At 44.5% G+C, this 27,634-nt stretch overlaps 1 protein-coding gene across 1 annotated transcript; it reads left to right on the forward strand.

Annotated features, from left to right (window-relative positions):
• The first annotated feature begins 422 nt into the window (after positions 1-422).
• Positions 423-27,634, forward strand: MEDAG (mesenteric estrogen dependent adipogenesis). The gene is made up of 5 exons (XM_038411548.2): positions 423-808; positions 15,063-15,175; positions 19,063-19,181; positions 22,388-22,673; positions 25,053-27,634. Exons 1-5 carry the CDS (start codon positions 555-557, stop codon positions 25,124-25,126), a joined length of 846 nt encoding a protein of 281 aa, XP_038267476.1. The 5' UTR covers positions 423-554; the 3' UTR covers positions 25,127-27,634.

Here is a 27,634-nt window from a genome sequence, read left to right on the forward strand (position 1 = left end):
GTAGACAGAACGTGCCTGTGTGTAGATGAGCTACATCTTGCACAGACAACCGGGGTATATGTTCTCATTTTCCACGATGGGAAAGGGAAGCAAAATGCTAGATTTCAGACTCATGGGCGGGGGGGGGGGGGGACCTATTCTTGCCCCAGGGCCCTCTGGGCCTGGCTATGCCCCGCTGGCGAGCCTGGGAGGGGAGGAGCCCAGCCGCTGAGGGGAGCGTGAGGAGCAGGGCACAGCTGAGGGCCATGGAGAGAGCAGGGGGCAGGGCCCCGTTGGGGGGCGATGGGGACGTGCGTTGGGCGAGCCGGGCCGGGGCGGCCCGTGGGGCGGCTGGTCCCGCCGGCGCAGCCAGGGCAGGCTGTGGAGCCAGGCGGGGCGCGGCGGCGGCTGGCGCCAGGCCGCTGGCTGCTTTTCCGGCCGGAGGCGGGGCCTGCTGGGGGATATAAACCACGGGAGCCGCGCGCGGGGCGGCAGCAGCACCCTGGGGCCCAGGTTCGCCCGGGCGAGCCGCAGCCCGGCTCCCCAGCCCCGCCGGCCGCTGCCGCGCCCGCTCCATGGCCACGCCCAGCCCGCGCCCCGTCGCCTCGGGGGAGCTGCGCGGCCCGCGGACCTGCGACTGCGAGCTGGCCCTGCTGCCGCTGCGCCGCCTGCTGCTGCTGCAGCCCGACTGCTTCCAGCTGCGCGGGGAGCGGCTGGCCGTGCTCCGCCCGCCGCGCCACCGGCCCGCCGGCGGCTTCGCCGTGCTCAGCGATGGCGCCCTGCGCCCCGACGGGCAGCGCCGCTGCCGCCTCACCGGCCACTTCAAGAGGTACCGAGCCCCGCCCGCTCCGGGAGCCTCTCCCCGGGAGCCCCATCGCGGATCCTCCCTCTGCAGCGCCCCCACATCGCCTGTTGGGGGGCCCCGCCGGCCTTCCCTCGCTGGGCTGGGGACCCCACCAGGGAGCTCCCTGCCCCAGACTTCACCGCCTAGGTGCCCTGTCCCTGCCCCGTGCAACGGAGGGACATTAGGGGACCGATGTGGGTGCTGTCTGGACTCCAAGCACGGCCAGACCGGGGCAAACCAATGGTCCGTGTAGCCCGGTATCCTGTCTCTTGACAGCGGCCAGTGTCAGGTGCTTCAAAGGGAATGAACAGAGCAGCCAGTGATCCGTCCCCTGTCTCTAGTCCCGGGCTCTGGCAGGCAGAGGGGCTATCCCGAGCATGGGGTTGCGTTCCTGACTATCTTGGCTAATAGCCATTGATGGATCTACTGCCATGAACTTATCCAATTCTCTTGTGAATCCAGTTATAATTTTGACCTTCACAACATGCCCTGGGAACGAGCTCCACAAGTTGGCTGTGGTGTGTGCAGAAATGCTGCCTTTCCTTTGTTTGTTTGTTTTTTTTAAAGCTGAAGCCTATTAATTTCATCAGGTGATCTCTGGTTCTTGTGTTATGGGATGGAGTAAATAGCATGGCCTTGTTTATTTTGGCTACACCAGTAAAGATTTTATAGACCTCTGTCATGTTGTCTCTGTTCCAAGTTAAACAGTCCCAGCCTTTTTAATCTCTCCCCATACTGTCTGGGCATGTAGAGCGTGTCCAGGACTGCAGCTTCACAGTGCAGGGAGGACAGGGGACAAAGGGCATAAGGACAGGTTTCAGAGTAGCAGCCATGTTAGTCTGTATTCGCAAAAAGAAAAGGAGTACTTGTGGCACCTTAGAGACTAACACATTTATTTGAGCATAAGCTTTCGTGAGCTACAGCTCGCTTCATCGGATGCATTTGGTGGAAAAAACAGAGGACACACACACACACACACACACACACACACACACACACACACACACACACACACAGAGAGAACATGAAATAACGGGTTCATCATACACACTGCAAGGAGAGTGACCACCCAAGACAAGCCACCAGCAGCGGGGGGGGGGGGGGAAGGAGGAAAACCCTTCATGGTGACAAGCAAGGCAGGCTAATTCCAGCAGTTAACAAGAATATCTGAGGAACAGTGGGGGGAGAAATAACATGGCATAAGGTGAGTGTAAATTATACTCTTGTGGGAGTTCTGCGCCACTGCATACATGCAGAATTCATGTCCCTTGCAGACAAATGACGGGGAAGCCACAAGAGCAGTCATGCCTCTCCCCAGCAGCGCAGGTGCATAGTTTCGGGGCCTGGAGTAGCCAACAGAGAAGTAAATGAGCATGGGGCTAGGGACGCCCCAGCCAGTAGCACCTACCATCCGCTGGGCTCAGCTGCTAGTCTTGGGGAAGTGGGGGAAGAACAGGACTTCTTCTTCTCTTGCAAGGAGTAGCTGGGTTAGACCTTTCCCCTCCCCCCCAGAAACCTCACCTAGCTACAGGAAGCTCTGCATATCCCCCTTCTCCTCCCGGCTTCCTGTCCCCATGGAGAAGTGATCTCTGTCTGGGGAGTAGCTCACCCATCTGCCCAACCCTCATGCATGCTAACCCCCCCCCACTGCATCCAAGCCCCCATCCTGCAGAGCGCCGCCCCCTGTACCCAGACCATCCACCACTCAAATGCAGGGATGCTGGAATAGTTTATATAGTGGGGGTGCTGAGAGCCATTGAACCAAACTGTAAATCCTGTATATAATGGAAACCCCTTCAAGCCAGGGGCTGCGGCAGCATCCCTAGTTCCAGCACCTGTGCCCCAATGAGACCTTCACCTGGAACACCCTGATCCCCACCGAGCCCCAACCAGCTGCACACAGACCCCACCCCACCAAGTCCCACTCTGCCAGCGCTCAAACTCCCCCCCAAACCTCATCCCCCACATCCAGACCCTCCCTCCCGCACTGAGCCCCAACCAACTTCATCTGGACCCCCCTGCAGAGTCCCATTCCCCTGGACATGGAACCCTTCAACGAGCCCATCTGCATCCCGATCCCCTGTACGCTTGGGCCCTTCACCAAGTGGTCTGCATCCAGATCATCCCACACCCAACCCTCTCACCCCATACCTGGATCCCCCCCACGTTAAGCCCCTCCACACTCTGATCCTGCCAGACTGAGCCTGCTTGTTCTGCACGTGGATCAAGGACCAGGGCTGGGCGTGCAAGACTCTGTCCCTCTTGCTCACTATTTTGGTGCACCTGGCATAGAGAGGTAGGGCCCCAGGGTGTTTCTGGGGGCAGTCCCAACCCTTGCGCTGTGTCAGGGTCACGTGTAGTCTCATCTCTCAGTCTGTGTCCCGGGGTGCTGCAGGGTGATCTTCTACCTCTGTACAGCCAGTGGCTTGTGCTCCCCGCTGCCATGCTGGAGCCGGGGCTGGTTTAAGGCATAAACTATCTAAGTTACAGCTCAAGGCCTCACAATATGAGGGGGCTCTAAAAAAGAAAAAACCTGACTCCATTTCAAATTTTATCAAAAATAAAGGATAAATAAAAGCAATGTGGGGAAAAGATTCTCTTTAAATATAGGTTTCAGAGTAGCAGCCGTGTTAGTCTGTATTCGCAAAAAGAAAAGAAGTATGTGTGGCACCTTAGAGACTAACATTTATTTGAGCATAAGCTTTCGTGAAAATAAATAAAACAAATAAATTTGTTAGTCTCTAAGGTGCCATACCTACTCCTTTTCTTTAAATATAGACACATTTGTTTACATATGACAAAAATATACACATCTGGCTACACGCATACCCTTACCCTTCGCTAATTGTTCGTTATTGATAGACTTGCAGCCAGGGCTGAAACCCCCCCTTTCCCCCCCACTAATTGCACTTGTAAAATTAGTATTTCTAGGAGTAAGTCTGCTATCAGCCTTCTAGGGCAGTGTTTTGTTGGCCAGGTGCTACTGGTAAAATTCTGACTGTGCCTTCATAACTTATTTAGATAAAAAAATCTCACTTATGATTAAATCGGGGAAAATGTGAGGTCAGAGATGGCAGTGTCGTGAAGCAGGCCTGCCAAGCTCATACTCTTATTGGATTTGTCCTAGGAGTGATGTCATGTTTAGCGTCCCCCTTGGCTAGTAATAGCCGGAAGGCCCCCCATCTTTTGTTTACAGTCCAGCACGCACAGTCATAGTTCCTTCGCTCCTGTTTTCCTTCGTTTTCTTGGGTGTTAATGCGTTTTCTTCTTTCGATCTGTACACATGTATAATTGTGTATTAGTGCGCATGCCATTTTCTGCTTCATGAGCTATCCATGCTTCACGTGATTGAGTCTGCAGGTAATCGCTTTATGGACTTGGGTCAAGTGGATCTTGAGGAGAATACATTTGTGTTGGCTTCCCTTCTTCGATTTTTGGAACCTTCACAGTAACTACCAAACAGTGCTGACGAAAGGATAAATAGAGGGTTTTGAGAGAAGTGAAGTAGATACTCAGAATATTTTGATATATGTGTACTTGGTGAGCAAGTTATTTCAAACTATGTACATATACAGTAACTCCTCACTTAACATCCTACTTATCTTGGAAAAAATGCAACTTTAAGCGAAACAATGTGAAGCAAATCCAATTTCCCCATAAGAATGAATGTAAATGGGGGGTTAGGTTGTAGGGAAATTTTTTGCCAGACAAAAGACATTCTATACATATACAACAAACAAACAATTTAGTACTCACCAGTGATGATTGTGAAGCTTGGTTGAAGCAGGCGTGTAGCAGGGTCAGGATGAGGGGGCTTGCTCTGCCTGCCGAGCATTCCAGCCAGTGATCGGTGTTGGGGCACGGGGGCTTGCCCTATTCCGCCTGCCCAGGGCTCCTGTTGGGGATTGGGGTAGGGGTGTGGGGGCGTGCCCCGACCCAGTCGCTGGCAGGAGCACCAGGTGGGCAGAGCCAAACAACATTATAAGGGAACTTCAAAGGAGAATGTTCTCTAATAGGTCCACGATCTAATAGTGAAACAACATTAACCGGGAGAATGTTAAGTGAGGAGTTACTATATGATTTATAGCGGTGATTCTCAAACTTTTGTACTGGTGACCCCTTTCACATAGCAAGCCTGAGTGTGACTCCTTGCCCCCCCACCTCCCCCATAAATTTAAAAACACTTTTTAATATTTTAAACACCATTATAAATGCTGGAAACAAACCGTGTTTGGGGCAGAGGCTGACAGCTCACGACCCCCCCATGTAAGAACCTTCTGACCCCCTGAGGGGTCCTGATCCCCCAGTTTGAGAACCCCTGATTTATAGGCTATTAAAGCCTATAATATTATATTTGCTTAAATACAGGCTAGGTTTTCTCACTTTCTCACTGCCTGTCTAGAGATTACCAGTCTTTTTTTTTTTGGTTAATTTTTTCCATCTCTTGTGCATATAGCTTGTTGTCACTCTGTGTGCCCAAGGTGTTTACTTGAGATTAGTCATCCTGAGGGAGACAGAGGATAAGAGAAGCAAACGCGAAGAGATGTCCTCTTTTCTTGCAGCATTTTCTAGGCAATCTGCCCTAAGCATTCTGTGCATTGAAAGTGACAAACTCCGTAGCTTATCATTTGAGGACATAATGAATGACTTTGCTCTCCAAAAATCATTTTAACACTGAAATTTAAAACATTCTTTTATGATGTGCAGACATATTGCAGGTTGTACGGCTTCCATTAAATAGCTGGTCTGTGCAACTAACTGCTTTTATGTTGCTATAGATATAAAGTTTTCATATCTATTCATTAAGAAATCAGATGAAAATGTTAATTTGAAACTATTTTATAATGCAAACAGACATATTGCAAGACATTTGTTTTAGATAGATTATTCTATTTTTACAACTTTACCTTTGTATGTATGCAGATATAAAGCTTTCATCTTTATATATTCAATGTCCTTTCTGTGGTCGTGGTGGTGGGGTTTTTTTTTTGTTTTTTTTTGTTTTTTTACGGTATGGCGTCTCTTTACACTTGACATATCTTAGGGCCTCACAATGTCATAATCCAGCCCTGGCTGGAACCTTCACATTTATTTATTGATGAATAAAATATGCAGCATTTTGCAGAATTTTAAAATACTAGGTGCAGAATTTTTATTATTTTTGGCCCAGAATTTTTAATATTTTGATGCAGAATTCCCTCTGGAGTAAAATTCAAAGAGCTGCAGCCCAGGGAGGAAAGGTGATCCTACCGCTAAACCCTTGGTAAAGGGCACAATGAAACCAAATGAGAGCACCGTGATCTCTGGTACTGGGAGGAGTGGAAGAAGGTAGCCATGTAATTTTATGGAAATCTCTGTAAAATGGTAATAGAAAGTCATTGGGGTTTGAGTGTACAAATAAGAGCAGTAGTTTTGGATGGGGCCACCAGATCTGTCAAATGGCCCTGTAAAGAGGTTAGCCGGGGCTCGTCCCTCTCTAGGCCGGTGGGGAGCCACAACACCTCACTACACACTGGTGATATCTTGGGGGACTTAATCCGGCCACGGGAGTCTAAGTTGCCACAAGGGCCGCCGAGGGAAATAAGCACCGTAAACCCAGAACCTAGGTCAGGGCGAGCCAACAGTGAGTCAGGTGCTCAGGCCGTCAGGCAGGGGCTGGGCAGTAGCAGTGCACGAGTAGCAATAAGCCCAGGCCCCCAAAGGACCTGAGAGGGGGAGACTGCCACCCAGGGTGACGCAGGCCCTCCCACTCCACTGCATCCAGCCTGGGACCCTAGCAGTGGCAGAAGACCCACTGCTATGTCAGAGGGGATCCTGGCCGCAACACACTGATGTAGGCTCTGGCAGTGCTGCAGCCAGACCAGGGTCGTCTGCCCCCGGGCTACTTCCAGACGCCTGCTCGGGTGTTACCTGGGTCACGGTGGTGTCCTCTAGGGGGGGTCCAGCACCATGGGTTCCTCTGGGTAGTAGGCGTGGGGCAGGTCCAGCAACTCCTCTGGGCAGCGGGTGTGGGGTAGGTTGGAGGCATCTAGCCTCCCCAGCAGCTGTCTTCCCAGTGAGTTCTGAGGTCGAGGCTTTATATTTCCGGGGCGCCACCTGACCCTCTGAGGGGCGGGCTCAGAGCTCCCTAGCTCCGCCCACTCTGTTGCCTGGAAGGGCTCATCCCTCTCCTGGACAGTGGGGAGCCACACTGCCTCACTGCAGGCCCATTGAAACAAAACAAACTTTTTTTCACCAAAAAAACATGATACTTAAACAAACCAAAACTGCCTTTACAATGAGGCTGAAATGAGGGACCTATAAATGAGCAGGACTTGGAAAGTTTGGAAACAGAAAAATTGCAGTTAGGTGTGTCAAGTCCAAAGCAAACTCTTATCATAAAGGTGAAAAAAAATAAAGGTTTACAAAATAGAAACCAAAACAAACAGAACCCCTGTTCTTGAGTGTTCAGAGGGACAAGGTGGGGGAGCTAATATCTCTTATTGGACCAACTTCTGTTGGTTAGAAGGAGAGGCTTTCAAGCCACACAGAGCTCTTTGGGTCTGGGAAAGGAACTCTGAGGGTGACAGCTAAATACAAGGTAGAACAAATTGTTTAACATAGGCAGTTAGCTCATATTCTAAAAGGGCCATTCAAGGTGGAGGGGGTCCGTTAACACCTCTGCAGTCATAGAACAAAGAATAAGGGATTAGTGGGTTACAATTGTTGTAATAAACAATAAATCCAATGTCTCTGTGCAATCCATGAATGTTAGTGTCTAACAACATTGCATACAAAGAAAAGCAGGGCAGTTATGGATTGCAGTGGACTTTGAATGGTACTTTGAGTTCCTCTTTCCTAGAGTCTGACACTTCTCCCTCCCTTCCTATGTCCCGGTGGCCTCCCAATTTGAATCTGCTCCCAAATTTTCTGCACCTTGCATGTAGGCGCCTCTCTGATCCTTTTTCTGGGGAAGGGAACTAACCATGCAAAAATTACATGATTCTTTCAAGTACAGAGGGAGAAGCACCTGCTCAGTGATTTGTTAAATTGGTTTGTCTCTTCTCAAAATTTAGATTGCACTTGCCTTTGGAAATTAACTGGAGCCAAAATTGGGAAAGCTGAGTGCCTAAAGTTAGTCTCAAATCCATATTCAGGCATTTAAGTACTAGTGACTTAATTTTCAAAGGTGTTGAGCACCTTGTGTTCTAACTTCAGTGGGATTTGTCAGTGCTCAGTACCCGTGAAAATCAGGCCACTGTCTAAACTTGGACTTAGGATCCCAAATTTTGGCACCCAAATTTCTTACCTTAATGTGTTGTGAGTTACTTGAACTGTTTGTCGTTTTGATTTAGAGTTGATGCTTTTGTGTGTACTCACAATGGTATAAATGTCTAGTAGAGGCTCTTTATTTGTATCTTGTACGGTGCTGAGCACGCTAGCACGTAACTGGTAATAGATTACAAACTCATAAGAGAAAAATAATTATCCCAACTCCACTGTAATATCCAACTCTCCACAAGAGGGATCTAAGCAGAACTAAAAGAAAAGGAGTACTTGTGGCACCTTAGAGACTAACAAATTTATTAGAGCATAAGCTTTCGTGAGCTACAGAAGTGAGCTGTAGCTCACGAAAGCTTATGCTCTAATAAATTTGTTAGTATCTAAGGTGCCACAAGTACTCCTTTTCTTTTTGCGAATACAGACTAACACGGCTGCTACTCTGAAACCTAAGCAGAACTGTGACTCATGTGAGTGTGCAGCCTGTTCTGTTGCCTCCCAGCCCAGCTTTCCTGTGTCTGTCCCGCATCCTGCAATGTATCCCTCCATGTTCCAAAAAGTGACTTATTTAGTTCTGGTAGGAAAAAGAGAGGGTGGGGGAAGAAAACTACCATCTCCTAAAACTAGCAAGACCAGATCTTCAAAGTTTTGCTGGCATAATTATTTTGGTTGGGAGGGGTAACTTTTTGTATGACATAGCTATGCTGGCAAAAATCCTAGTGTAGGTGCAGGTACCCTGGTCAAAGAATACTTTTGCTGATATAGCTTTTTATTCAGTGAACAGGAATAATCTTATACCACCTATAAAAAAGGTGCTTTTGCTGTACCAGTGTGGCTCTTAAGTATAGATAAAACCCATAAATGCTGGAACAATTTGTATAGTGGGGGTACTGAGACCCACTGAAGAAAACTGTGAACCCTGTATATGATGGAAACCACTTCAAGCCAGGGGATGCAGCAGCGCCCTTAGTTCCAGCGCCTTTGATAAGGCCCAACTTAATTATCTGAAAGTCCCTCTGGTTCACATTGCTGTATTACTGTGAGTCTGTTAATGTTTCCATTTTAAGCTTCTGTTTTCTGAGATTTATAACTTTGGTTGTAACAATTTTCTTTGAGTAAATTGTACAAAGTTTTTAATTTGAAATATTGCTTGTATATTTGATTATAATTCATAGGGCTTTGAATGATTGCAAAAGCAGTTTGTTTATAATATAGTCAAATTTCCATACGGAAAATGAGAGAGTCTAAAAAGTTGTATAATAGGTGTGGTATTTTATTTTCCTTCGGTTGTGTTTTTGTAGAGTTGCTCTATCAAACATGTAGTCAGGGCAGTCTGTATTTTCTTGACAAGGATTTTTATTTTTCCTTTTTCATATAAACTGCACCATGAGCATAAACATTGCTAATCAAATGTAAATTCCACGTTGAGGGTTGAAAAACTGGAGAGAAATAAATAATTCAGTACTTTAAATTACACATTGCAAGAAAAGATATTTTAAAACCACACTTGCCACAAAGGCCCAAATACATTCTACAAAACAGACACACCTTGTGCTCTACGGCTATTACTTATTTTTTACAACAGTCTGTAGAAGACTGATTAGTGAGAAATTATGAGCTACTTTCAGAGTGGCTGTGATCTGAGATTTAATGCAGCAGATCTGAATGTAATTATATTGTTTTAGCCCCAAACATTTTCCTTTTCTTGTTATCTCATGTAGCAACAACTGTATTTACCCATTTTCCAGTCTGTTTTGAGAGAGGGGGATGAAGGAAAGTGTTCCAGTGTTTTTTATATTTTTAACTGTTTATTTCATTTTGTAGTTTTATTACAAAGAGAGGTGGAATTACATAAAAGTACATCCAGTATTGTCAGTCCTAAGTGTTTTTAAAAAAAAAAAAAAAAACAACCCATGAGTCAGTCTCCCCAAAAGCATGAGATTAGTTGTTGGGGTTTTTTTGTTTTTTTTTTTTAAATCACATGATTTTAAAGCCAAATGTGAGGGGTTTTATTATTTACCCTCTGGTTTTTGAGTCTTTGGGGTTGTTTTCCAATCTTTCTCCAACTATGAAGGCTAGAAACTTACTTATTTTAATGAAAGTTGAGAATCATTCATAATCTCATAATTCCGAAAGCAGAGACATTAAGGAAAACACCTAATACCATGAGTTTTTCAAGTAAATCTACAGTATTGGCAACATTTTCAAATGGTGATGCCTATAGGTGTGCATCTAAATTAAAATAGCAGCAGTTCTCGGCAGATGTTTTACTTCGCCCTGGTCTACACTACGAGTTTAGGTCAAATTTAGCAGCGTTAGATTGATTTAACCCTGCACGCATCCACACAACAAAACCATTTTTGTCGACTTAATGGGCTCTTAAAATCGATTTCTGTACTCCTCCCTGACTAGGGGATTAGCGCTGAAATCAACATTGCCGGGTTGAATTTGGGTTAGTGTGGACGCAATTCAACGGTATTGGCCTCCGGGAGCAATCCCACAGCGATACATTGTGACCGCTCTGCACAGCACTCTCAACTCGGATGCACTGGCCAGGTACACAGGAAAAGCCCTGCAAACTTTTGAGTTTCATTTTCTATTTCGCCACCGTGGCATGACCATGCAGAGCTCATCAGCAGAGATGACCATGGAGTACCAGAATAGCAAAAGAGCTCCAGGATGGACTGAATGGGAGGTACTGTATCTGATCGCTGTATGGGGAGACGAATCCATGCTATCAGAACTCCGTTGCAAAAGATGAAATGCCAAAATATTTGAAAAAATCTCCAGGGGCATGAACGACGGAGGCTATCACAGGGACCCGCAGCAATGCTGCGTGAAACTTAAGGAGTTCAGGCAAGCCTTCCAAAAAAAACTAAGAAGCAAAAGCCCACTAGGGGTCAGAGCCCCAGACATGCCACTTCTATGATGACCGGCATGCAATTCTAGGGGGTGCCCCTACAACTACACCGCACCTGTATGTAGACTCCTGCAAGGGAGTCTCATGCAACAGGGATGAGGATTTTGGGGACGAGGAAGATAGCGCACACCAGACAAGCGGAGAAACCGTTCTCCCCAAAAACCAGGAATTGTTTATCACCCCGGAGCCAATACCCTCCAAGGGCTCCTGGATCTTGAAGGCGGAGAAGGCACCTCTGGTGAGTGTACCTTCGTAAATATAATACATAGTTTAAAAGCAAGCATGTTTAATGATTGATTTGCCCTGGAGACTTCGGATGCATTCGCGGCCAGTACAGCTACTGGAAAAGTCTGTTAACGTGTCTGGGGAGGGGGCAGAAATCCTCCAGGGACATCTCAATGAAGCTGTCCTGGAGGTACTCCCAAAGCCTTTGCAAAAGGTTTCTGGGGAGGGTAGCCTTATTGTGTCCTCCATGGTAGGACACTTTACCACAGTAGGCCAGTTGCACATGGTCTGGAATCATTGCATAAGAAAGCATGGCAGCGTGTGGTCCCGGTGTTTGCTGGCATTCAAGCAACATCCATTCTTTATCTCTCTGTTATCCTCAGGAGAGTGATATCATTCGTGGTTACCTGGTTGAACTAGGGGAATTTTATTAAGGGGACATCACAGGTGGCTGTTCTAGCAGGGCTGTTTGCCTGTGGCTGAAAAGAAATCCTTCCCGCTGTTAGCCACGCGGTGGGGGGAGGGATGAAGCAATCATCCCAGAGAACTGAGTGTGTGTGTGGAGGGGAGGGGTTTAGTTGGGTTTGTGCTGCACTTAAACTCAAAAACATCAGCCCTTCCTTTTAAATGGCCAATGTGTCTTTTTTTCAATTTTAATCTCCCTTTTTTTCCTCCTGCATCTGCAAATGTTTCAACACTGCGACTAGCATCTCTGTCCCAGAGGCTCGCACAGATAAGAAGGCAAAAAAAAATGCAATAGCGATTAAATGTTCTCTGAGCTCATGCAGTCCACCCAAACTGAAAGATCCCAGCAGAATGCGTGGAGGCAGACAATGGCAAAGTCCAGGAAAGCCCAAAACGAATGCGAGGACAGGAGGGACGCGCAAGAGGATAGATGGCTGGAACAACAGGAGAGGTGGCGGGATCAAGAGGAAAGGTGGCGGCAGCATGATGAAAGGAGGCAGGATGTAATGCTGAGGCTACTGCAGAATCAAACTGATATGCTCCGGCGTATGGTTGAGGTGCAGAAAAGGCACAGACCACCACTGCGGCCCCTGTGTAACCAACCACCCTCCTCCCCAAGTTCCATAGCATCCTCACCCAGATGCCCAAGAACATGGGGGGGCCCTCCGGGCACCCAACCACTCCACCCCAGAGGACTGCCCAAGCAACAGAAGGCTGGCATTCAATAAGTTTTGAAGTGCAGTGTGGCCTTGTCCTTCCCTCCTTCCTTCATCCACCATCCCACCCCGTGCTTCCCTCCTCTCCCACCTCTCCTGAGCTACCTTGGCAGTTATCCCCCTATTTGTGTGACGAATTAATAAAGAATGCATGAATTTGAAACAACAATGACTTTATTGCCTCTGGTGTACTTGTGGCACCTTAGAGACTAACACATTTATTTGAGCATAAGCTTTCGTGAGCTACAGCTCAATCACGAAAGCTTATGCTCAAATAAATTTGTTAGTCTCTAAGGTGCCACAAGTACTCCTTTTCTTTTTGCGAATACAGACTAACACGGCTGCTAGTCTGAAACCTGTCTTTATTGCCTCTGCAAGTGGTGATCGAAGTGGGGAGAGGAGGACGGTTGGGCTTACAGGGAAGTAGAGTGAACCAAGGGGGCAGGTTTTCATCAAGGAGAAACAAACAGAACTTTCACACCGTAGCCTGGTCAGCCATGAAACTGGTTTTTAAAGCTTCTCTGATGCGCAGCGCACCCTGCTGTGCTCTTCAAACCACCCTGGTGTCTGGCTGCGTGTAATCAGTGGCCAGGCGATTTGCCTCAACTTCCCACCCCGCCATAAACATCTCCTCCTTACTCTCTCAGATATTGTGAGGCACACAGCAAGCAGTAATAACAATGGGAATATTGGTTTCACTGAGGTCTAACTGAGTCAATAAACTGCGCCAGCACACTTTTAAACGTCTAAATGCACATTCTGCCACCATTCTGCACTTGCTCAGTCTATAGTTGAACAGCTCCTGACTACTGTCCAGGGTGCCTGTATATGAGCCATGGCATTAAGGGGTAGGCTGGGTCCCCAAGGATAACTATAGGCATTTCAACATCCCCAATGATTATTTTCTGGTCTGGAAAGTAAGTCCCTTGCTGCAGCTGTTCATACAGACCAGAGTTCCTGAAGATGCGAGTGTCATGTACCTTTCCTGGCCATCCCACACTGATGTTGGTGAAACGTCCCTTGTGATCCACCAGTGCTTTCAACACCATTGCAAACTACCCCTTTCGGTTTATGTACTGGCTGCCTTGGTGATCCGGTCCCAAGATAGGGATATGCATTCCGTCTATCGCCCCACCACAGTTAGGGAATCCCATTGCAGCAAAGCCATCCACTATGACCTGCAGATTTCCCAGAGTCACTACCCTTGATAGCCACAGCTCAGTGATTGCGTTGGCTGCTTGGATCACCGTAGCCCCCACAGTAGATTTGCCCACTCCAAATTTATTCCTCACTGAGCGGTAGCTGTCTGGCATTGAAAGCTTCCAGAGGACTATCGCCACTCACTTGTGAACTGTGAGGGCTGCTCTCATCTTGGTATTCTTGCGCTTCAGGGCAGGGGAAAGCAAGTCACAAAGTTCCATGAAAGCGCCCTTATGCATGCTAAAGTTTTGCAGCCGTTGGGAATCATCCCAAACCCGCAACACTGTGTGCTCCCACCAGTCTGCTTGTTTCCTGGGCCCAGAATCGGCGTTCCACCACATGAGCCTGCCCCATTGCCACTAGGATGGCCAAATTGCTGGGGCCCATGCTTTTGAGAGAAGTCTGTGTCTATGTCCTCATCACTCTCATCACCGTGCTGCCATTGCCTCCTCACCTGCTTTTGCAGGTTCTGGTTCTGCATATACTGCATGATAATGCGCAAGGGGTTTACAATGCTCATAACTGCTATGGTGATCTGAGCGGGCTCCATGCTTGCCATGGTATGGCGTCTGCAGGAGAGCAGAGTTGCAGGAAAAGTGGTGGTTGGATGACCAGTTTTGCAGACCTACTGCACTGTCTGCTGCCAGGACACAACAGCTGAGCGGGCTGCACATTTGCTGTGGTATGGCGAGACAAGAGCAGCTGAGCAGAGTTGCAGCAGAAGCAGCTCTGCAAGACCACTAGGAGAGCAGAGTGCCAACGGAAGTGGTGGATGATGACGGTCATATAGAGGACCTGCGAGGTGGATTCATAGCATCAGGAGAGTAGAGTGGCAGTGGAAGCGGTGGATGATAACAGTTAGCAGACCCACTGCAGCGTCTGCTGAAAGCAGTATGGCACCCGCATGGAAAAAAGGCACAAAACGATTGTCTGCTGTTGCTTTCACAGAGGGAGGGGCGACTGACAACATGTACCCAAAACCACCCGTGACAATGTTTTTTGCCCCATCAGGCATTGGGAGCTTAACCCAGAATTCCAGTGGGCTGCGAGAACTGTGGGATAGCTACCCACAGTGCAACGCTCCAATAGTCGACGCTCACCTCGGTACTGTGGACGCATTCTGCCGACTTAATGCGCTTAGTGCATTAGTGTGGGGACACACACAATCAACTGTATAAAATTGCTTTCTAAAAATTGACTTCTATAAATTCAACCTAATTTTGTAGTGTAGACATACCCTTAGATGCCTACCTTTAGCCAATAGAGTTTGAAAATGTTGGTCTACATCCTTAATGAACTAATTGAATCTTGTTCAAGACCCTGCATTTCTCCATGGTTTTATGTGAAAGGAAACTTGAATAGTAGAAATCAAATTAGATTTTTTTAAAATAAACTTAATAAGAATGTACTCCTACGAAGAGTACCTGCTAATGTTGTAATTGATCTTTAACAGGGATGTAGAACTCACCAGCCATCGTGATTATAAAGAATTCCGAGAAACTATACTAAGCAGACCACTAGTATTCTTCACAAATGTCAGAACAAAAAATTATTATTCCTCAAAAGGTATGTATGTTGTATAGTTCCTTTTCATTATTCGTGTTTAGACTCACTTGATTAAAAATAAAGGGTGAGACAAATCCTCCAGTTGGTGTAGATTGGCATAGGATCTGGCCCATTGTGTTGATATTTTGGGATACAATGACAGCTTCCATTCTAATACCATTTTCAATTGCTTATAATTTTCAGTTGGGCTAAAACGTTTTGCACCCCTCTTACAAGATATTGTTTCCCAGAAAATCCACAAAATATGCAGCAGTATTTAATTTTGACAGTTTGGGTTTTAATACTTTTACTTCCTATGGTAGTGGGTTAGAATTGTGCACCACTATGCATGCACAGAATTCATGCCACCCCACAGATTTCTTTGCTTCCCCACAACAAAAATTACTTTCCAACAGGGAAGTAAAGGGAAGCTGCAAGAGTGGTCACGCACCTTTCCCAGAAGCCTGTGTGCATTGTTTCAGGCACCGACGATAACTAGCGGAGAAGTAAATCACCGTTTTGGGGGAGGGTTTGGGGATATCCATGGGCGTAGTTTGGAAGGCAGAGGGGGTATTGCCCCCCAGACAGAGGCAGGACATGGGGGAAGGGGGTCACATGCCACTGTCCCCTGCCCAAATTCTGAGAGTGCCGAACTGCCCAGGGCTTGCTCTGCTCAGCCTGCCGGGAGCAGGTGTTGGGGGCTCCATCATTCCTATGCTGTGCCTCTTTCCCCCACCTCCCCCATATCCCCTGGCACACTTCTGGCTCGTTCAGCCCCTCGCCCCACAATCTGGGCCTGGGCAGGAAGCAGAGGACATGGGACAGAGCAGTTTCTCTCCTCCCGGGTAAGGGAGGGTGGGCACTCTGGCTCGCTGATTGCAGCTGAATGCAACCCCCTGGGTCCTAGTGCCAGTCATCTTCCGCCTCCTACGTATGTGCCCTGCGTGGCCATCGTCCTGTTTTATGTACAAGGGTGAGTGCCTCGGGTGGGGAAAATGGGGCAAGGGGGTGGGAGAGGGCGGGGGAAGAGAAGGGATAGGGGGATGGGGCAGGGGACAATGGGGAGAGGAAGGGGGAGGGGATAAGGTAGAGGGCAACTGCTGTACTACTTGGAAGTGTCAGATCAACAGCCTTCCTCAAGGCTCAGTTCTTTCACCGATGCTGTTCAATGTGTACATCAACAACCTGCCAGCTACACTCTCGTGCAAGTTTATCTCTGACATCTGTGTCTGCTACCAAGCTCAGGAATTGACACGGCTTTGAATGATGGTATGAAGCTCATGCCAGACTATTGTAGTCGACGGTGCCTGCAGCTGAGCTTTTCCAAGACCATTTCTAGTGTGTTTCATCTGCACAATGCGAGCACAAGACACAAGTTAAATGTGTTCCTCAATGGCCAGTGCCTTCAGCATGAGCGAAACTCGGTTTACCTTTGTGTGACATTGGATAGGTCACTAACATACTGCAACCATTTGAGGAAGATGGCAGCCAAAGTCTGTGCTCTGAGCAGGTTGTTCTGAAAATTGGCTAGCTCAACCTGGGATGTGAGCGCCTGGATGCTTAAAACATCAGCCCTTGCCTTCTGCTATTCAACAGCAGAGTACTGTGCTCCTGTCTGGTGTCACTCGTCTCACATGAGGTTGAGCTTAACAAAGCATATTGTTGCCAGGACTTTATGGGCTAATCCATTGCCATGGCTACCAATACTTGGTAACTTAGCACCACCCCGTATTCGCTGCGAGAAGGTCTCTGTCATGCTGCTGGCCAAGATCTGTGAGAATAGCAACCTGCCTTTGTAATCTGACTTCTTCAACCACCCACTTCCTGGCCTGTCTTCTAGATGTCCTTTATGGTGATTTATGCCACCGCAGGACAAGACTGTGGAATCTGCTTGGCACAACGTGTGGTCAGTGACAGCAGTCATTAATCACTCTCTCATCACTGATCCAACCACTTGTCCACCAGGTTTTGATCAGCCAAGGCTCCTGTGGTCATCTCTGAACTGGTTTCAAACAGGACAGGGCAACTGTGTGGCCAATCTCTTTAAATGGGATTTTTCTAATGACCTGCAATGCAGCTGCGGTCAACTTCAGACTGTTGCATATCCTTGATGAATGCCTACTGACTGACTTTGATGGTGGGGCACGTTGCGCATATGCATAGAGGGCCGTGGGGGGTGGAAGGGGCATGGGATGGGGAAGAGAAGCGGATAGAGGAATTGGGGGGGGGGAGCAGGGGTAGCGGGAGCCTGGCATGTGGCATCCCCTTGATGGCAGCAGCTGGGGCTCCCCTGTTAAGCAGGCCCATCCCCTGCACTGGCAGCCTAGGTATCACTCAAGGTAGGGGTGGGGAAGGGAGCCAGTGAGTCAAAGGATCTTGTGTCACCCTCACCCCCCAAGATAGCCATCAAACTATGCCTATGGTGATGCCCCAGCTGGTGGCTCCTATCAGCGCTGGGCTCAACTGCTAGTCCTGGGTGGGTTGGAGGCAGCGGACGGGGGGTCTTCCTCCTTCTCTGCAAAGAGCAGTTGGGGTTGGGTCAGACACCCAAAAATCTCCCCCCATCTGCAGGAAGCTCCTCATCCCTCTCCCCACCGTTTCCTGCCCCTTCGATCTTCAGCTGTAGGGGGAGGGGTCACTATATGGGAAGCTGCTCCCCCATGCATCCAGGCACCCCCCCACCCCGCCCCAAGAAGCCTCAGCTTCTGCACCCAGAAGCTCCCAATGAGCCCCTGTGCATTCAGATCTGCCCCCCACCCACCCCCCACCAAAGCTGGATTCCCCGCTGAGCTGCCCACACCCAGATTGCCTCTCACACCACACCTGGATCTCCAGCACACTTGGATCCTGCTGGGCTGACCCTGCCTGCCCACACCTGATGCACTTGGCATAGAGGGGCAGGGCCCTGGGGTGTTTCTGGGGCAGGGTTGGGTACAACCTCACCTCCAAGTCTGTGTGTGGAGTGGGGGCAGGGTGATTTCCCACCTCTGTGCAGCCAGTGACCTGTGCTCCCCACTGCCATGTTGGAGCCTTCACTTTTATTTACTGACAAAGAAAACTTTCAGAATTTTTTGGCATGGAATTCCCTCAGGAGTAGTTATTATATAGGTGTGGATCCAATGGCAGTTCCCTAAAGAGCAGTGCAGACATATATATATCAGGGTCATCGGAGAGGATCAAATCTGTTACCTTTGACACCAAAACCACAGGCATCTAACACGGAGCTAAAGGAGTTCTCCAGTATCTGCTCCAAATAGCTGTTCAGGTTTTACCAGTTGCTGAGGCTTGCTTCTATAGGGAGATGTGATCACACCATTTATCCATTTGTTTTATGTGCATTAACAGACCTATGTGGGGATTCTTGCACAAGGCCTGCCTGAACTTTATTAGAAGAAAATTCAGCCAGTAATATTTGGGATATGGGTAGAGAATGGTCTAAAGCAGTGGTTCTCAACCAGGGATACTCCTGGGGGTATGTAGAGGTCTTCCAGGGGGTACATCAACTCATTTAAATATTTGCCTAGTTTTACAACAGGCTACATAAAGTACTAGCGAAGTCAGTACAAACTAAAATGTCATACAATGACTTGTTTATACTGCTCTATATACTATACACTGAAATGTAAGTACAATATTTATATACTAACTTATAATTATATGGTAAAAATTAGAAAGTAACCAATTTTTCAGTAATAGTGTGGCTGTGACACTTCAATATTTTATGTCTGATTTTGTAAGCAAGTAGCTTTTAAGTGAGGTGAAACTTGGGGTATGCAGACAAATTAGACTCTTGAAAGGGATACAATAATCTGGAAAGGTTGAGAGCCACTGGTCTAAAGACTTCAATGCATGTTAATGAATATTGCTGATGTCAGATATTGGAATTAGTAACATTTTAACTGTATCAGTTTCAGAAAAAACATACGCATTTATCGTGAACACACGACATCCTAAGATAAGAAGACAGATAGAGCATGGTATGAACACAGTAATATCCTCAGTGTTCGGAGAAAGTTACAAGCTGCGGGTGAGTCCTCGATATGTGCTGTTAATAAGATACTCAAAGCTGTTTGTGCTGAACATTAACTTTCCTTTTGGCTTGTGTGAGGCACAAACAGAAATGGTTTCTGGAGGAAACTTGCAAATAAACAGAAGTTCTTTAGTTGCCAAACTCAAAGTTCTGTGTTTTGGAGTGGTTTTTTTTGTTTTGTTTTGTTTTATATTACTAGCAAGTAAGGGTCAAATTTTGCCCTCATTTATTTTTAATCTGATGAACTTAAAAGCATTCAATGCATCTTATTGAGCAGAGGTCATAAAATATTGTTCTTGTGAGTGTACCCAAAAGGGTAACCAAATTCATTCCTGCAAATGAAGCTAATCTGTAAAATACTGTGAACCATAACAACTTTATACCAGTCTATTTTAATGTTATACATAATGTGCATTGTAAGAGACCATTCAAGATGATATGGCCAGTTATCACCTCTGTAGTCATAGGACAAGAAAGGGGTGGTTAGTGGGTTACAGCTTGTTGTAATAAACCATAAATATAGTATCTTATTACCACTGATTGTGATAGTCTGTAATCCACTAACCTCCCCTTTTTTGTGTTCTGACTGCAGAGATGCTAACTGGCCATTTTACCTTGAATGGGCTCTTACAACTTGTGTTAACAAATTATGCTAAACAATCTGTTCTGCCTTGTATTTAGCTGTGACTCTCTTGAGTACCTTTCCCAAATACAGAGGAACAGCTCTGTGTAGCTCAGAAGCTTGTCTCTTTCATCAACAGAAGGTGATCCAATAAAAGATATTACCTCACCCATCTTGCCTCTCTGATATCCTGGGTCCAACATGGCTACAACAACACTGCAAACAATATGTGAGCATTTAGGTAGCCTACTCCGTTTAGTACTAAATTTCAGCTCCATCATGATCTTCTCCAAAGCGTGGATTACCAGATCTGCCGATGAAGCTGGTTGTGTTAGGCATTTCCATCCCCACCAGGCCCCCTCCATCCCAAAAAAGGAATACAGTCTGACTAAAAGTGGGTGGAAACATAAAGTAGCACTAGTCCATTACAGTGTAACAGAAAAAGATGACTCAAAGGAATACAATTTGTGTAAATTACGTGTCAACTTTGGAATCCAACTTAGTTGGAATCATTAATGGCCTTCACCTCCAGATGTGTAGTCACTAAAGCCCAGATCCTAAGGTATATACGTGCCTAATGTCCTTTTATTTAAATGTACTTCACTTTGCAGATGGCCAGGGGAAAGATTTTCAGATCTGCACTTCCGAAACACATGATCAATTAGCTAATTGCTAATAAAGAGAGTTAAGTGCCTAAATTCTTTTGAGGATCTGGGCCTAGCTAACTATATATCAGGTTACATTTTTCTTCATATCTGTAAGATAAATCAGAGATGCAAAATTATTATAGGGGGTGTTATGTGGATTGCAACAGTCTCAAGAGGACTTGGAGGTCATAAAGCAATAAATGAATTACATTGAAACCTGACTGTAGCATTTTCATCTGAGACTTCTTGAGTGTTACTCCAGTATTGCTTAACATTCTGTAAAGGAAATCAGTACTCATTTTGTTCAGACCAACATTCTGAAATTTCAAACGGAAAAAAGCATATCTAATGATGAATGAACTGAAAAGTATATATCTTTTTAAAATTTCCTCTGGGATGAAAACATTGGCATAGTGTTCTACTAAGTGTTTTATACCATCATGTGTGAGCAGCACTTCACAAAGCAAATTGTGTATGCAAAATGTGTGATGCTAGGTCATGCATATCTGAAACTTAGGCTAGGTTTACATTAAAAAAAGATTTGTTGCTATAGTTACAATGGCAAACTCCTCTATGAAAGATGCAGTTTATACTGGCAAAAAAAATGCTTTTGCCAGTGCAACTTAGACTGTTTTGGCAAACTAAATAACCTATACTGGCAAAACACTTTTGTGCTGGTATAATTGTATCTACACTATGGCTTTTGCCAGTATAGAAATGTCACAAAAAAAATCCCATACTCCAACCAATGTTGCTATACTGGTAAAAGTTTCTAATGCAGATCTGGCCTTAGACATTATTCCTAGAATTTCAGAAATGTGTGCTCCGTGTGCATGAATAAATTGTGTACAAATGATTATTTAGATGTCTAATAGCCATTTGTGCATGTCATTTTTGCAGTTGCATGTACAATCACTGTAATTGCATGAGCACGTTTTTCATGCACATATCTGTATATGCAATTCAGAAAATGTAGGCTCTGATAATTAGGTTTGCACTCAGATATACTTTTGATAATGCTGACCCTTGGTAGGAAGACAATTAATATCCTTTCAGGCAAGAGAATTTCTAAGAAGTATATTTTGTGCTGTGAAGCCAGAATGAGGCACTAGGAAATAATTTATCCCCCAAAAGAGGATTAGCTATTTTATTAGCAATTAGCTAGTTGATCGTGTGTTTCTGAAGTGCAGATCTGAAAATCTCTCCCATGGCCATCTGCAATGTGAAGTACATATTTATAAAAGGGTAAGATCTGGTTGGTAGTAGGCAGTCTTCATGTTCTACAGAAGTCTGCTGAAATGTGTGGTTTCAGCACATTTTTTTACTGAGAAGACCATGGTATAGTCATGAGCATGGAATTTGAGCTTTAACTTGAATTTTTTTGCTGCTGTAAGATTAGACCCTTGTCAGGATAATGTAGTTTTCACCCTTCAGGCTTGTCTTCGTGGCGCAAAAAATCTAGGACAAGTGAAGTTTGTCAGGTTAACGTTTTAAGGATGAGGAAATTTTGACAATACAGATATAGGCCATCTCTGGGGGCAAAAAGGAACTATAATCATAGGAGTTCAGTATTCAAACATCTCTTCATGCAACTCCCTTGCCCATTATATTAAGTTTATTTGAAAGCATCACTGCACCTGCTAGTATCGCTAGGGTCACTGCTTTAACACTCTTTCTGCGCCGTCGCCATCACCCCCCCCATCACAAGGAAAGTGAGTCAAATGTCAAAGCAGTGATGCTAGTGATAGACAGCTGTGTGGTATAGGGGATTAGAACGCTGCAGGGTCTCCATATGTGCAACTGTAGATTCAAATTCTATGGGTAAGTTTTGGGTTTTTTTAAATAGCGGGTCACATCTAAAGTATAAGTTGTAAGCTCTTTGAGGCAGAGATCATGCCTTACATGGTTTTAAACATTTTTTTTCCCCCCTCCAGTTTGATTTCCAAGAAGTTGTCAAGAGTTTTTTCCCTCCAGGAAGCCATTTAGTTACCGGAGAAGACTTGAGCTTTTCCTATGAGTTCAAATCTGATGCCCTGTTTGATTTCTTCTATTGGTTTGGGATCAGCAAAAACACAGTTGCAGTGACTGGGAAAGTTTTGAATTTGTCCAATACCAGTCCAGAAAAGAAGGAAATAATCACTATGTTTCTAGAAAAAATGAGTGAACCTTATGACCGTTTGAACAGTTTTTCAGACAGAAAATTCAGTGTTCCCTCAAGAGGTAAGTTGATATCATACAAGACAAAATCCTACTGTTACTGTTTTTAATATCCTGTAACTTAACCCCAATTATTTGAACTCTGATTATCTAAAATCAGGATTATACAAAATTCAAAAATGTCCCCTGAAACAAATTCTGGATGTCTGAAATTCCATTTTTTAAACCAGCAATTTCAAATGTCTCCTACATCATTTCAATAATTAGTGTGTACCTTCAGTTAAAGGTGAAGCTGTGCAGTGAGCAATGTAAAACCAATTTCATTTAGCATACCTTTATGACATAGAGAATGATTTTGTTATATACAACACAGGGCTTTGAAAAACCAAGCTCAGATAATATTTACTCTTAACACTTTTCCTGCTCTAACCCATGCACATATCATTAAAATCACTTGTATCACAGCCATAATTAGAGTGCAAGTTCTTTGGGAGGGGGGAATCATGTCATGATTTATTTGGGCTGCAAAGGAATTTGCACATTTTTTTGCTGTTGCATAAATAATTCTCTAAATCCAATAACCAAATGCCCCATAACCAATTGTCAACTAGTTTGTAAAAAATATTTCATTGTTATAAGACTAAATTTGTAAAAATGTTCACCCAAGTTGAGTGCAGACAGTAGGCAATTGTCCATGCTATTGGCAGGTTCTTTGTGTCTCCTCTGCAATCTTTTCAGAATGTCCTGCTTTTTTACAGGATGGCATGACTTGTGCACACATACCTGCAACCCACAATGTCAGCTGTAGACAGCTGAAATAAAACTTTGTTTTTGTTAATTACAGAAACTGGAGCTGTCTATGAGCTTTAATAGTGCTTTCCTGTGGTTTTTTTAGGTTTATTGTGATTAAGATTTTTAAAACATGATATTTAAGAATACTTTGTGATATTTTAAAAGAAAAATAGAAATGGATGGGAGTTTCTACCTTAGGTTATTTTGAGGGACTGGCTGTCCCCATCTCCTCTCCTCTTGCTTCCTTGATCTCCTCTCCACCTTTTCTTTTCTTTTTTGTTTTATACCTCCCTTTCCTCATTTGTACCGTACTACTTTTCCCAATTTCATCTTTCCCTCCTGTTCTCTTCCCTTTCTTTATACTCTTCTCAGCCTCCCCCACTTTTCTTTAAAAAGAAGCTTTTTAACTTTTGACACATTATAACTATAACCACTGTATCAAAAACCAACATGAGGATAAGGAAAAGGAGATGGGAGAGAAGCAAGAAACAGCTGCACTTTTTTGCCAATTTGTAACTAACACAGTGACAAACTAATGCTCCTGCTCATAATGCACAAATAAAACTAAGCCAGCATCTTCCTGGATTGTCCAATGCTTTAGCCTTGGCTACATCCCAACTATGCTAAACCTTCTAACCTTGTTGTAAATGTGTCCTGAGCTTGGTTACAGCTGAAAAGTGAACAGGGCCTAAAGTCTCCTCTGTATTATCCCCACAGCACAGTTAAAACCTATTCCATTTTGTGACATACCTGGGAACTTAACCATACCCCTAAACTGTACTAAAGTCAAAGGCCCCATCTATGATAGAGAAACAGTTTTAACAGTTGTAATTAAATTCATTAGCTTATTGACTTGTCTTTTCTAACATATTTTGGAGCTTGGCCTGTGAACATTGTGCTGAACTATGTTCTAATCAGGCTAAAATTATTCAATCTAGAGAATTTAGCCTAATTCCCTCAAACAATTTTTGAATCTGGCTAAAACATGGCCCAGATATAGCTGCACAGTTTAGCCTGACCTATTAGAATGTGGGCTGAGATGCAACAGAGCTTAACAACCATTGTTAAACTTGTGGGGTTTTTTTTTTTTTTTGAAGACCTCTGGATATTCCCACTTGTGGGACCTGGTACCTCTGGCACTGAACTACCTTGAAAAGCTGCACACTCTTGTATATAGAGTAGGGTGACGGCATCACCATTTCACAGGAACACTTGTGGAATCCCCAACAGACATGGCTTTTCAAGGCAGTTCTGCAGCTCAGCAATTCAATGGTGCCAAATCCCACAAGCTGTGAATACACAGAGGCTACTCTTGAAGAACAATTACTGGTAAGCAACCTTTCTTTATAGAGAAGATGAGGCTTTAAATATGTGAAATACTACTACTTGTCCAGCAAAGGCTTTTTATCCCAAGAAGGGAAAATTTTTCCCCTCCTCTTAACTTTCAGTGGGAGTTAGATGTCTAGCTGCCCTGTGTGCCTCTGAAAATCTCCCTTAATCTCCTTTTTGGTGCTCTAGAGCACTCAGCTTCTTTACTCTTCAAACTTGTAACTAAACCACTTCTTGCTCATGCTTTGGTGGTAAGCATTACTGGTTTGTTTATTTCTTAGTAGGCTTGATGTAAACCATGCTGCTCTTACTATTTTTCAGATTCGATAGATGCTTTTAACTCCAGTCTGATACCACAACCATCTTTAACAAATCCTCCTGTGAAAATATGTTGAACCCCACGAGTTCAAGAATCAGAAGGAAGACCAAAACTATTCATGAAATTGGTATAAAAATAATAACTTTCAACTGAGAATGCAAATGCACATCAATGCATTGCAGGAGCAAGAAGTTTGAGAAGGGAGGAGTGAGGGAGCTCTTCCTTGTTTGTGTCTTCTAGGATACCAGGAGGGGATTCTGCTCTATTCTTTACTCTTCCATCCCCCAACACGATCATCTTTCTTTTGAAAAGAGCATCTCCATGGGAAGCAGAGTTGTCAGTGGGTATTGTGTGGCTCCTTCTTTCCTCTTTCCATAACACCAAGTCTGTTTGCTTACTGCTGCAACACACACTGAGTACAGAACTCTTTTGTGATTGCTACTTCACTTGCTTTGCCTAAACCCGGATGACGAGGTGATTAGCATGGTTCTTCTGAAGACTTGGCAATGTGAGAATAGGTCTCAAATTGTTGGTTAGGAAACTTATCACTGTTCCAATAAAGATCCAAGTTAGGCCCTGTTATTGCTGGCTGTGGAATCATGTTTAAACACCTTTTTGCTGCAACTTCTGAACTTTCTTACAACACTGGCCAAACTATGTTAAGCCAAACAATCTTCTTTAAAAAATGTTTAAAACTATTCTTTGATCCCTGTCCACACAAGTAAGCCTAGCAGGGTTTTAAACTAGTTTTGCTGCAATCTGTTTTGATCTATGTTTAAATGTATTTTTAAACATGTTTCTGAGGCTGGTGAAGACTTGAGGACTGACAAGGCTGTTGTGAATCTAGAAGCTGGGTATAGTATCAAAGATCGTTTTCTCACTCCTGGGAACCTGAGTCCAATTGTTGATCTAGAAATTTTTTTTGGGGGGGGGGAAATAGAATCTTGTGGTTAAGGCAGAGGACAGGGAATCGGAAGATCTAAATTCTGTTCCCACCTCAGCCACATGCTGCTTAACCTCTCTGTGCTTCTATTTCCAAAAATATGTAAAATGGGAATAACATTTAATTTATCTCTCAGGAGTGTTGAGGCTTCATTGATGTTTGTAAATCCCTTTCAGAGCCTCCTGTGGGAAGTGCTAAATGAGTCCAATGTTATACTTGTACTTTTTTTAAAGTGGTCTGGGTATGCTGCTATCTCACTTGGAGATGACTGAAATCTGACACTACAAGTTATGCCTTGAAGCAAGTACACTATCTTCTGGTACAGTAAACCAGTTAATAAAAATCCTAAACTTGAATATTGTTACTTAAATCACAGTGTGTTTTGTTACTTAAAATGTTTTCCACTTATTGCCGTTCTTTTACAGGTAAAAAATTTCAGTATAAAGCCCATCAGTAGTAATGAATCTCTTTCCAAAGGAGGCTTTAACACAAAACAAGGCTGTACATTCACTTTAGCTCTCATAGTTTGATTTTTTTTTAAGCTGTAATTTGTTAGTTTGATATCTTCATTTATCTTGTGCGTTTTACTGGTAGTATTTAAAGTGTCAGATGGGTCATGACTTTAAAAACTTTTTAAAATCAGCCACTGTTAACAATGGTTGAGCCATACATCATCTCCCCCATTGAATGATTGATCATGGAAGAACTTCTTGAGAAACAGCTGCATATAGTACACATGGCTCCTGAGGTTAAAATGACTGACATTCTTGATGACTTGGTGGAAGACTAAACTTCAGAGTATTTTGTAGACACTTCCAGATATTGGTGAGAATCCACATTGCTATAGACACTGGGAGCACCCTGGTAATTACGTTATGAATCAAAGAAAGAGTTATGATAGCTGAGAACTTGTCTCTCTGCCACAAAATTCTTTCTTTCCAGGATACCGGTAAAGCAGGCCTTGGAGACTATATTAATAGCAATCTTGTATCTTGCAAAGTTTAGACTGAATAACAATATGAAAAATAGGATTCTGAATTTTAATAAGTGTTTTCAATTATGCAATTTGATATGGTGACATCTGGCCCTGGTGACTAATTTTTTTTCTATATGTATGGTGTCTGAATAAAAAGGACATTAGTAATAAACCTAATATACCATATTCTTTATAATCAACATTGTCATGAAGTTCTTCTGTATTTTACTGCTGGCCTTTGTGTAATTTTATTAAGCTCATGTATACTATACAGTAGTCTTTTTACTCTGTTTGAAGCTGTCTAGTACTGTATATACTTGCTCAAATACCTTCATTTTGCTTGTTCAGAAAAATATTCTATGTGGAGTGGAATAACACTCACATTGTTAGAATACAGCATTAAATGTTGCTGGAATCCTCATAAAGGGACTAGTCAACAAATTTTAAAATCTTTTAAACTAATTTTAGACATTTTCTACTATTGTATTGTATAGGACACATTTTGTACATTTTTTGTACTTCTGTTTAAAATGTTATTTCCAGTTCTAAAGATTTGTTTTTAATGTATGATTCTACCTGTGTAGGCATGTGCCAAAACTAGGGCTGTCAAGTGATTAAAAAAATTAATCGCACTGTTTAAATAAATAGTATTCTATTGTGTAATA

The sequence above is a fragment of the Dermochelys coriacea genome, chromosome 1 (genome assembly GCF_009764565.3).
Source record: "Dermochelys coriacea isolate rDerCor1 chromosome 1, rDerCor1.pri.v4, whole genome shotgun sequence".
Lineage (NCBI taxonomy): Eukaryota > Metazoa > Chordata > Testudines > Dermochelyidae > Dermochelys > Dermochelys coriacea.